At 37.7% G+C, this 12,787-nt stretch overlaps 1 protein-coding gene across 2 annotated transcripts in view; it reads right to left on the reverse strand.

The window, feature by feature from the left end:
* Nucleotides 1–386: 386 nt before the first annotated feature.
* The window catches only part of LOC124605306 (allantoinase), a 235,407-nt gene continuing 223,006 nt past the window's right edge, over nt 387–12,787 (reverse strand). For both annotated transcript variants that reach the window (XM_047136888.1, XM_047136887.1), the window contains exon 12: nt 387–701. In XM_047136888.1, coding sequence (XP_046992844.1) covers nt 576–701 — 126 coding nt within the window. In that variant the 3' untranslated portion in view covers nt 387–575. The remainder of the gene's footprint in view (nt 702–12,787) is intronic.

Consider the following 12,787-nt stretch of genomic DNA (forward strand, 5'->3'; position numbering starts at 1 on the left):
AGGATCTTCACAGGGTTCTGTTACTTGGACCAGCTGAACCTTCTTTTCACCTTCCTCCTTCGTCAACACTTTCATGATAAGGTCCCCTGGCATCATGATTAGTGAAGTAGAGTATTACTGTACATATAATCAGAAAAAACCTTTCATTTAATGTTGTCAGGACAATCACTCTCTCCTGATCATACTTTATATACAAATCATCTCTTTCTAGTGTCATTATGGTAACTTGTAAGAAGTATATATTTTTTACAGTGTTTGGTAATGCTTAGGGACTATAAAAGAGATTCAACTAACTGAAGGAAACAGGAAAATAAACTGTTCAGAATTTGTGAGGAACCTTAAAAGTGATAAAATTCAGTACACATATTATTTTTTGTTTACTAATATTGTCATTTAATTTTATATACACTTTCTTAGTACAGCATTTAAGTGTATTAACAGTTTATAGCTCTATATACAGAAATTAAGTTTTTACTTTATGATGCATTATAAAAAATGACAGTTGCTGTACATTAAGAAAAAATAATCATCAGCCTTACTCAATGTCACATTAAACACTGACTGACAATAAAGAATTATTGTTTCAAGATAATGGATCCCTCAGGCAAGGGGAATGGATGTCCATGTTCATATGATGTCTTTCCTCGAACAACAGTCCGCATAACCATTCCATCCAGCTGCATTCCAAGGTAAGGTGTTGTCTATCAAAGACACAAAATTTGTATTGATCATTGTGCATGCAGGTGTTATAAAGAATACTCAAAAGCCATCTTTGTTCCCTTTGTATTTTTAAACAGACATCTTGGAAATTCTGATAATTTAGAAAATATATTTTTGAGTGATTACTGAGAGCCACTACATGTCACATTACACAAAAAAGAATAAAATGTAGAAATATAACTGAAGGAAAAGTACATTTCTCTGGTCTATAGGTCATAGTTGTAAGTAACAACTGAATGGAACAGCTAAAATTCAGATTCTACAATATTAACATACTGAACACAATTGATCACTAAAAGCTTAGTTCTCTTAATTAGACAAATCAGTTTACAATTTCTGACAGAAAAACAGATCTTCCCAAGAAAACCTATGACAATTTCTGCGAATTCATTTGAAAATAAGTGTTCACAGACAGCTGTCCACATTGAGCATGCACAGTATTTTGTTACTGATTGTACATGCCATCAGAACATTGGGAATCAAGTGCTTGTGCCAGTGCATGTGTCACTTCAATATATCTATTTCCAGCCAAAAACACTTTAGAAAATCTTGAATCTTGGTTCTATCAAAATGGACTAAAACTAAATGTAACTAAAACCAAAATGATGCAATTTGAAGCTAAATCAGTAGAAAGGAGTGAAATAAAGATAACTTGCAATGATCAGGATATCACAGAAGCAAACCACGTGAAGTTCTTAGGCCTAAATCTTGACAAAAATTTAAATTGGAAGGTACACATAGATTACTTAGCAAATCAACTGAACAACTTAGCATTTGCAATGTGTATTTTGTCAGGTGCCACAAACATAGATACCAGAAAGATAGTTTATCACTGCTACTTTGAGTCAGTTATTCGTTATGGCATAATCTTCTGGGGAAATTCAGCAAATGTCACTAGGCTCCTAGTATTACAAAAGAAAGTAATTAGAAACATGTGTGTTGCAAAAAAACGGGAATCCTGTCGACCACTGTTAAAAAATTTAAAAGTACTATCTATCCCCTCACTTTACATATATGAGATGGTGGTGTTCCTATATAGAAATCAACGTACACTAGACAATTTCCGTTTTGACCACAACTACAGCACTCGCCACAGAGATAACTTCAAACTTCCAACACATCGTTTAAAACTTTATGCCCAAACGCCAGAGTATATGGGGTTAAAAATTTTCAATAAAATAAAAGGCAGTAATATATTTAAAATGGAGATTGGTTCACTGAAAAGATTGCTCTTTACTCTCCTGGTGGAAAAGTGTTATTATTCTGTCGATGAATTCATTGAGGACAGCTTCACAATCTGAACACAGGGATTGTAATACATTTATTATTTTATGTACATGTGTAGCTGTAACTTAGAAATGTAAAATATAATGTAAACTTTTGTAGTTCTCTTAAAAAAGTGAAAAAAGTTTCTTTTGTAAACCTTGACATGTCTCCTGTACATCAAATCAAATGATTTGAAAATTGTATGTAATGAGATGAATAAACCACATAACATAACATAACATAACATGAAGTTTCAGTGCATTGAATCTCAGTGTGAATTTGTTTCATTTTATGACTTTACATCATATTTCAGTTCCCAAATTTCTCATTTTCCTCTGGCTCGTACATTTCTTGTTAACTTTTACATCCAGGTACAGTTGTTCATTTACTCATTCACTCCCTCATGTTCTAATATCACAAATCTTGATATTCTACTAATACTCTACTCAAGGACAATGTCAGCTATTTTCCCCAGTCCTTAACAAATGCTCTTAGATCCAATTATAAATGAACTGCATTATATGAAATAGTCTGAGATTACCAGTAATAATACCATTACCTGCAAGGTCATCAATATACAACCTGAACAGCAGGAGCCACAAAACATTGCGCTGAGGCACGTACGAAGTTGCTTTTATATATGTCAATGACCGTCCGTGCAAAATAACATACTGCATCCCCCTACCTAGAAATCCTCAGTCCAATCACAAATTGTGTTTGATACCCTTATAGTCATACTGTCATTAATATGCACTATTATGACAGAGAGCTAAACTGTCTGGATGCCAAGAAATGCATCTACCTGACTGCCTTGATCTATGGATTTCAGGATGTCATATGAGAACAATGTAAGTTGGGTTTTGCATGTCCAAGATTTTCAGAATCCACACTGGTCAAATCATTCTGTTCAAGATATCACATATAATGTTATGTTCCTGGATTTTACAACACATGGATTCTAGTGATATTGATGGCAGTTTTATGAATCACTTCTTCTACCCTTCTCAAAAACAGGTGTCACCTGTTTTTTCTCCCGATTACTAGGACACCTTTTGGTGTGGCTCTGTGGTATATTATGGTTAGTAATGCCTGATGTTGTCAGGAATGGAGAAAGCAATCTTTACATAATTTAGCATAATTTATTATTTTAATTCTCTTATGTAAATTCAATCTAAAAAATATTAAATTTAACATATTATGGTTAACCAAGTGGCTAAGTCGACTGTCAATGTTGTGTAGAATCTGATATAGATTTCATCTGTCCTTGAAGCTCTATTCTGTTTTAATGATTTCAGCTGTTTCTCAGTGACACTTCTCAGTACTGCTTCTCAACTCTGCAGTAGTTTGAGACTTAAATTGTGGCATTAGCTTTGGATTTTACTTTGTGTAGGAATGCATGGAAAACTAATTCAACATTTATACTTTTGGTTTGTTGCCTTCAGTTTCAGTACCAGTGCAATCTGCAAGTATCTGGACACTAACTTAGGTGTGCTGACAGTCTTTACATTTGGCCGTATGTCTGCTTGTGTCTGTGTATGTGCGGATGGATATGTGTGTGTGTGTATGTGCGGGTGTATACCTGTCCTTTTTTTCCCCCTAAGGTAAGTCTTTCCGCTCCCGGGATTGGAATGCCTCCTTACCCTCTCCCTTAAAACCTACATCCTTTCGTCTTTCCCTCTCCTTCCCTCTTTCCTGATGAAGCAACCGTTGGTTGCGAAAGCTTGAATTTTGTGTGTATGTTTGTGTTTGTTTGTGTGTCTATCAACCTGCCAGCACTTTCAAAGAAATTTATACATACATATTTCTTATTTTGGCCTTAACTGTATAAACGATTTAAATACTTTCAGATATTTACATAGTAAATAAAAATTCATCAACACTGTACTAGCAGTTCTGTATCAAGTAGTCACTCACTGCAGATCTGAATTTCAGCAAGCCAGTTATTGCCTTAATATTTTTAGGTAGTTTGTTGTACAGTTTTTTCATGCTTGCAGAGATCCTTTTTGTGTTAGTGTTGTATGTGCAAACTGCATATGTGAATCTTGATCATTCCGTGGGTTGTATGAGTGGATATGTTTGTGTTTTGGAACGATCTTGCTGTTGTTGACTATGTTTTTCCTTATAAACATTATTGTTTCTAAGATATATGGACATGGTAATGGAAGAATATGAAGCTTTTTAAATGAAGGTTTGCATTAAGATTGAGGTTCTGTACATTTCATAGCCTCTATAATTCTGTTTTGTGCAATGAAGCAGCTTTTGGTGGACAGTGAATTTCCCTAGAAGTTAAATGTCTTAGCAGAGATTCTGTTTGAGCATAGTACACATTTTTTTGTGACTTGCATTGATGTGCAGCCAGAAAGAATTTTAATTCTATAACAGGGTGTATAGAACCTGGGACAACCGGGAAAAACCAGGGAATTTTTTCATCCAGGACAAAACTGGGAAAAACCCAGGAATTTTTCGGAATTTCAGGAATTTTTCATTGTTAAAGCTTTCAGTTAAATTTTTGTAATTTTGACTGGTAAGAATTGATTCTCTAGCAAAGAATGTAACTGTATCCTGCTACTGGAGAATGATTCTGCAGCAATAAAATATAAATGAGAGGAAAAAAAGTAAAACTTTATTGGCAAAGAAAATGCCATTTACAACAAAAAAACACCCTGCACACACAAGCGTCTGCAAATAGCAAAAATATGTCAATGGCCGTAGGGTGAAGAGTATGTAATACTCCTTTCTATAATAGTGACGTCACAACTGTTTACATTGGGTCCGTTTGACCAGTTGCCAGCGCACTCATGTGCGTCCTGCTACTTGGAATGTAGCTGTTGGCTGTATCAGCAGTAGCAGCAAGCAGCCAGATGCTAACAAAAAATATTTTTCTCGTGCACCCTAGTTGCCAGGGTCACGCATGTGCAGAGTTGTCTAAGTTGTAGTGGGGAGGGGGTTAGTCTACACGTGACCTGTGTGTGTGTTAAGTGTTTTCGCTGTTTCCTCTTTGTTTACAGCTCCCATGTCAAATGAAAACAAAGCGAGTTTCTATGGCCGGAACTTATCAAGTGAATTACAATACATTCACATAATTATGGAGGGAAAAAATATATTATTAGTTTCAGTTTCCAGATTTTATTTTATTTCCAAGTTATTAGCAGTCGAGCATTAATCACCTTGCAGAACAGTGAAGTTATTTTTGTCAGTTTGCTAAAGAAATTTGGCTTTATTAATCTTTCCGCTGAGGCAATCAATTTATTTGAAACGAAGTATTTCATTCCACAATATTGGCTAGTTCCAACTGTTTGCTGAATTTCAAGTGCACGTTTTCATCTTATGCCCCCCTATGCCATACGTCGCTGAATTTCAAGTGCATGTTTTCACCTTCTGCCATGTATGGCATTATGCCATAGTAAAGACCCAAATATGAGATAGCACAGTTCTGGTACTCCAAGAAAATTTACATCCCAAAAATCACACTGAAAAGCTAAATATCAGATGGGACCTACTTCATTGTGAATCTGGAAAAAAACCAATGTGCATTTCAAGCCGAATTATACATTTTAGTATGATTTATGAAATTCCAATGCTGCTGGAGTATCCTCTGATGTCCAGTTTCTTTTATGGCATAATGTAAGCTCTCTTAGTCCTTTATACATATGAACATGCGGGCTTACTACACCACTGCAGCTGCACACATGCAATAATGCCTGTTTTCTGGCGCTTTCTGGTAACTGTTAAATTGAACCTATTTCTAACAGTCTCAGGATAGTATTGCGAACGGTGGTTCTAAAAGCGTTACTTTCAAAGCAAATTTCTTATTATGCAAGATGAATTATGCTACGTGTGAAAAATTGGGATGAATTTCTTAAATCACAGAGCGTTTAAAACTGAACACTTTGAGGACCAGCCTCTTACAAGAGTTTCGAGCCCAGAAGACCAGGCATTTAAGTCATTATTTTAAATTTACTGGCACAGTTGTGTGATGTATCTTAATGTATAACACATGCAAAAAAAGATAAATATTACATGCAAAAGGTTAGCTTTTCTTGTATCTATTCTATGTATATTAATGTAAACCATTAAATTTTTCTTCTTTGTGTGTCCGCGCTATGTAGCAGTGATATTGCTATTGGCTAACTATAACACATCTCCTATGCTCTGAATACCTGCTGTGATGGGCTGGTGAGATCACATGGTATGAGATACGAGTGGTTTACAAAAGGACATTGCAATCTCAATTTCAACGCTCCAGAAACTAATGTGCTCAGTTTGGTGCAATTCAAATTTATACTTTCGTAATAAGAAAATATGCGGCATATATGTTGCTGCACATCAAAGGTCTTTCCAAAACTTCTCTCCTTTTTTTTTTTATCAAAAGTATTTCCAAAACTTCTCACCCAGTTTTTTTTTCCCCTGCACCAGTGTATAAAACGTTAACTATTCAAAGGATTGATAAGTTTTACAGTTTCGAGGGAAAAATCTACAGAAAACCTATTGTCACTTAGCACGGAAGAAGTGTATTTTTGCCCAGGAAGAAGTTTATTTTTTTAAACGGGATATCCGGTAAAAATCTGGGAATAATCAGGGAATTTTTTTTCCTGGTCCACGTATACACCCTGTATAACAAATGGTATTTAATTTACTACACAGGTGTTGTGTACGGTTCTGCCATCTTAGGTCATCTTGGATCCAAACTCTTAGAAATTTGGGGCTATTTACAATTTCAGGTCTCTTGCGTAACAACTCTATGATTGCAGTTAGAGGCTGTTTACTCTGCACTGTGTGTAGATGCATAGTACCTGTTCTCTAGTACTCAGGATCTTCATGATACCTGTTGAAATGGCAGATTCAACCATAACTGCTCGTACTATCAGAAAGAAAATTGTAAAAACATTCCAACACATCTTTAAATGTTGGTAAAGTTCGAGAGCTGAAGTAGAAATACAGATAATTACTGACATATATAATGTATGTCTTTAAGGAGTGTCAGATGAGGTGTAGAAAGTAATTCAGGGCTTGATGTGAATGTCGTGTGACTAGGACCTCCTGTCGGGTAGACCGTTCGCCAGGTACAAGTCTTTCAATTTGACGTCACTCCGGCAACTTGCGCATCGAAAGGCTTGATGAAATAATAAAAGCCTAGAGCTGACAGTGTTTCAATAGAAGTAGTTACATCTGAATCAAAGTCAAAGGAATTTGCAAAATTGTCTAGAAAGGAATACAAGTCCTAAGACCTGGAACAGTGCTGTAATTGCTTTGGTTCAAAAGAAAAGAGGCAGACATAGGTTATAGACGTATCAGCCTCATGTTTGTAAATTACAAGATATTCACCAAAATTATTCCTAACAACATAGAAAAAGAGAGTAGGTTGTGATCAGGTTTAGAAATGAATGTAGCACTAAGAACTATTTGTAAGTTTTAAGTAAAACCATAGAATGGAGCAATGAATATAAATTAACATTTTGTTTGGGATTCATAGATTTTGAGAAAGTTTTTGACTCAATTTCTGCAAAGTATGACCAAACAGTCCATGAGAAACAAGAGAGTTATTCAATGTAAGTTAACATACTGATGAATGTGTACATCAATTCTTCAGTTTCCATTATACATCATAAGGATAACAAGAAATTCAGAATTGAAGGAATAGTCATGCAAAAGACCATGTCACCAACAACTATTCTCAGCAATTGTAGAGGAAGTTTTTGCATCGTTCATGTGAGGTAACATAGCAGAAATTTGTGTTAGTGGAATATTTCTGAACCACTTTCATTGTGCTTTTGGTGCACTAATTACTTCTACTGCAGATAAACTTCAACAATAAATGGAAATTTAATGCTGCAAGTTTTAAAGTAGGCCCAAAACCAAATATATAGGACTAAAGTAATGTTCAGTGATCACACTGAAAATAAATTAATACAAATTAACAACAAAGTCATAAAACCAATTGATGAGTTTCTGTATGTAGGGCAGTTGAATACAAGAAACTGACCGACAGCAAAAGAAATAAGTAGAAAAGTGACATGGTTTGATTTGCCTGTTGTACAGTAAACAGTTTCCAAAAAACTTATGATGTGTGTGAAAAGGAAAGTGTGCAGTCATTGTGTGTTTCCAGTTTTGCAGTGAGACATGAACTTTCATGAAAAAGCTCTTCAAAAACTAAAGGTTACTTTTGAATAGCGGAAAGATTAATGGTGAAGATTAATAGGACAATTTAACAAACAAACGGATTAGGGTGTAGCTTGGAGTGGAATATGTAATAATGATCATCATCATCATCATTTAAGACTGATTATGCCTTTCAGCGTTCAGTCTGGAGCATAGCCCCCCTTATACAGTTCCTCCATGATCCCCTATTCAGTGCTAACATTGGTGCCTCTTCTGATGTTAAACCTATTACTTCAAAATCATTCTTAACCGAATCCAGGTACCTTCTCCTCGGTCTGCCCCGACTCCTCCTACCCTCTACTGCTGAATCCATGAGTCTCTTGGGTAACCTTGCTTCTCCCATGCGTGTAACATGACCCCACCATCTAAGCCTGTTCGCCCTGACTGCTACATCTATAGAGTTCATTCCCAGTTTTTCTTTGATTTCCTCATTGTGGACACCCTCCTGCCATTGTTCCCATCTACTAGTACCTGCAATCATCCTAGCTACTTTCATATCCATAACCTCAACCTTGTTGATAAGGTAACCTGAATCCACCCAGCTTTCGCTCCCATACAACAAAGTTGGTCGAAAGATCGAACGGTGCACAGATAACTTAGTCTTGGTACTGACTTCCTTCTTGCAGAAGAGAGTAGATCGTAGCTGAGCGCTCACTGCATTAGCTTTGCTACACCTCGCTTCCAGTTCTTTCACTATGTTGCCATCCTGTGAGAATATGCATCCTAAGTACTTGAAACCGTCCACCTGTTCTAACTTTGTTCCTCCTATTTGGCACTCAATCCGTTTATATTTCTTTCCCACTGACATTACTTTCGTTTTGGAGATGCTAATCTTCATACCATAGTCCTTACATTTCTGATCTAGCTCTGAAATATTACTTTGCAAACTTTCAATCGAATCTGCCATCACAACTAAGTCATCCGCATATGCAAGACTGCTTATTTTGTGTTCACATATCTTAATCTCACCCAGCCAGTCTATTGTTTTCAACATATGATCCATAAATAATATGAACAACAGTGGAGACAGGTTGCAGCCTTGTCTTACCCCTGAAACTACTCTGAACCATGAACTCAATTTACCGTCAACTCTAACTGCTGCCTGACTATCCACGTAAAGACCTTTAATTGCTTGCAAAAGTTTGCCTCCTATTCCATAATCTTGTAGAACAGACAATAACTTCCTCCTAGGAACCCGGTCATATGCCTTTTCTAGATCTATAAAGCATAGATACAATTCCCTGTTCCACTAATAAGACTTCTCCATTATTTGCCGTAAGCTAAAGATCTGGTCCTGACAACCTCTAAGAGGCCTAAACCCACACTGATTTTCATCCAATTGGTCCTCAACTAATACTCGCACTTTCCTTTCAACAATACCTGAGAAGATTTTACCCACAACGCTGATTAAAGAGATACCTCTGTAGTTGTTACAATCTTTTCTGTTTCCATGTTTAAAGATTGGTGTGATTACTGCTTTTGTCCAGTCTGATGGAACCTGTCCCGACTCCCAGGCCATTTCAATTATCCTGTGTAGCCATTTAAGACCTGACATTCCACTGTATTTGATGAGTTCTGACTTAATTTCATCCACCCCAGCCGCTTTATTGCACTGCAATCTATTGACCATTTTTTCCACTTCGTCAAATGTGATCCTATTTCCATCATCATTCCTATCCCATTCTACCTCGAAATCTGAAACATTACTGATCGTGTTTTCACCTACGTTGAGCAACTCTTCAAAATATTCCCTCCATTTGCCCAAGGCATCCACAGGATTCACCAGCAGTTTTCCTGACCTGTCCAAAATGCTTGTCATTTCCTTCTTACCTCCCTTTCGAAGACTGCTAATTACACTCCAGAATGGTTTTCCAGCAGCTTGACCCATAGTCTCCAACCTGTTTCCAAAGTCTTCCCACGATTTCTTCTTGGATGCTGCAATTATCTGTTTGGCTTTGTTTCTTTCTTCAACATAACTTTCTCTGTCTACCTGGGTTCTGGTATGTAGCCATTTTTGATACGTCTTCTTTTTCCTTTTACAGGCTGCCTTGACTGTATCATTCCACCAAGCTGTTTTCTTCATCCTACTTTTACACACTACTGTTCCAAGACATTCTTTAGCCACTTCTAGTACTGTGTCCCTGTACCTTGTCCATTCCTTTTCCAATGACTGTAATTGACTACATTCAACTAACTGGTACCTTTCTGAGATCACTGTTATGTACTTGTGCCTGGTTTCCTTATCCTGAAGTTTCTCCACTCTTATCCTCCTACATATGGACCTGACCTCTTGCACTTTTGGCCTCACAATCCCAATTTCACTGCAGATTAAATAATGATCAGTGTCATCAAAGAATCCCCTTAATACACGTGTGTCCCTCACAGCCTTCCTGAATTCCTGATCTGTTACTATATAGTCAATGACAGATCTGGTTCCCCTGCCGTCCCAAGTATACCGGTGAATGTTCTTATGTTTAAAAAGGGAGTTTGTGATTACTAAGCCCATACTGGCACAGAAATCCAAGAGTTGTTTCCCGTTCCTGTTGGCCTCCATATCCTCTCCAAATTTACCCATAACCTTTTCATACCCTTCTGTTCGATTTCCAATCCTGGCGTTAAAATCACCCATAAGCAGAACACTGTCCTTGTCCTTTACTCTAACAACGACATCACTGAGTGCCTCATAAAAACTATCCATCTTATCTTGATCTGTCACTTCACAATGCGAATATACTGACACAATCCTAATTTTCTTGCTAGACACTGTCAAATCTATCCACATCAGTTGTTCATTTACATACCTTATTGCAACTACGCTGGGTTCCATTTCTTTCCTGATGTAAAGCCCTACACCCCATTGTGCTATTCCTGCTTTGACTCCTGACAGGTAGACCTTGTATTCTCCCACTTCCTCTTCTTTCTCACCCCTTATCCGGATGTCACTAACAGCTAAAACGTCCAGCCCCATCTTACTTGCAGCCTCTGCCAGCTCTACCTTCTTCCCAGAGTAGCCCCCATTGATATTAATAGCTCCCCATCTCATTACCATTTGTTTGCCAAGTCGTATCTTAGGAGTCCCTGGTTTGTCAGTTAGAGGTGGGACTCCGTCACCTCCAAAGGTCTGAGGCATTTTGCTCTGATTGTTGCCAGCATCATATTTAAAGTACCAGGGAAGCAGGTTGCTAGCCTTACTTGCCCCGAGTCCCATTGGGTTTTACCCCTAACGGCTGAGGGACTAACCGGTGGATTTGATAGTCTTTGCCGTATGAGCACAAAGGTGACCACGACTCAGAATATGTCCGAGATGCCCAGCCTTATCCCAAAGTAACTGGTATCCCGACTGTCGGGACCACTTACTTGGCCACTCATACGTTGCCCGTGGTTCATGAACTAGGACATGACTACAGGAACCCACACCATGAACCACATGATATGATAATAATGAAAATGAAATGTAGGTGGATGGAATAGGTAGTGAAGTGAGCAGATGGCAAGTGATACAAGGAAGTCCTCTGTCTTGATTCCAAGAGATTAGAAAAGATCGAGACAATGGTGTAGTGAAATACAGGTAAATGGTGTTAGGAAACATACAGGAGCAACATAGATGAGTATAGAAGAAGAGCATACTGCATGAAAAGATTAGAGGAGTCTTTAATACTGATGATATGTGCTGTCACACTTGAGTTCTGTCACAGTGGGGTGAGCAGTTATGTGCAGGGAGATAGATTGAGATAGAGAGGACACGAGGGGCTATTGAGATAACAATATCAGTGTACAGTGTACAGAAAATATTGTACCTTGAAGTGATGATTTTTGTAGAACTGGAATGATAATTGGTGGATCAGTTCCCAGTTGTGATTAAAGAGGCTTTACCATGAGCCCCTGGTGTATGTAATACAGATAGTCATTAATAAACATACTACTTTTGCAAACAGTTTATACACTTTGCACCTACCCTGAGTGCTATATAATGTTGCTTCCTGATTGTGTTCACATGAGATACTTCAGCCATCTCTCTCAGCATTCAGTTGAAGCATCATACCTGTTGGTTGTAAGAGCCAGTTCCCCTACAGTAGCTAAGCACTTCTTTGTGTGTTATTTCATGACTAAAACAATTTGTATCCTTTACTTCTGAATGAAATAATGAATTCACTGATCATCTGAAGTATCATAAGCAGACATAACCAACAATGAGATGAGGCAGTTGGCTACCAGTGTGTCATTGTATTTCATTCCATGTGCCTCTCTTTAGCGATGCTGTACTACCACCAGTTACTTGTTTGATGACAGTTTTCTGTGCTGTCCTGGACTTCTTTCTAATCTCAGAGCATGAAGACATATTACCAGCTTAAGAAGGAACATATTTTCATACAGCTGTGCTGGTCTAATCTGCAAGGTTCTGTGGTCTGTTTCTGTGGTAACACACACATGTTATCACCTTGGCTGGCTGGCACTTCCACTGCCACTGAAGCAGCTGTGGTTTTTTTTCTTCTCCTGTGCCAATCATGTTGTCAGCACTGGTCCAGGAGACAGCAGACCTGTACGGGATGCTGCTGTCTCAAATTCTGTGGAGGACTCATTCAAGCCATCACTACGTGCTTGCTACACCATCACTAGGCTCAACATGGGGACCACCACCAGA

The sequence above is a fragment of the Schistocerca americana genome, chromosome 3 (genome assembly GCF_021461395.2).
Source record: "Schistocerca americana isolate TAMUIC-IGC-003095 chromosome 3, iqSchAmer2.1, whole genome shotgun sequence".
Classification (NCBI taxonomy): Eukaryota; Metazoa; Arthropoda; class Insecta; order Orthoptera; family Acrididae; genus Schistocerca; species Schistocerca americana.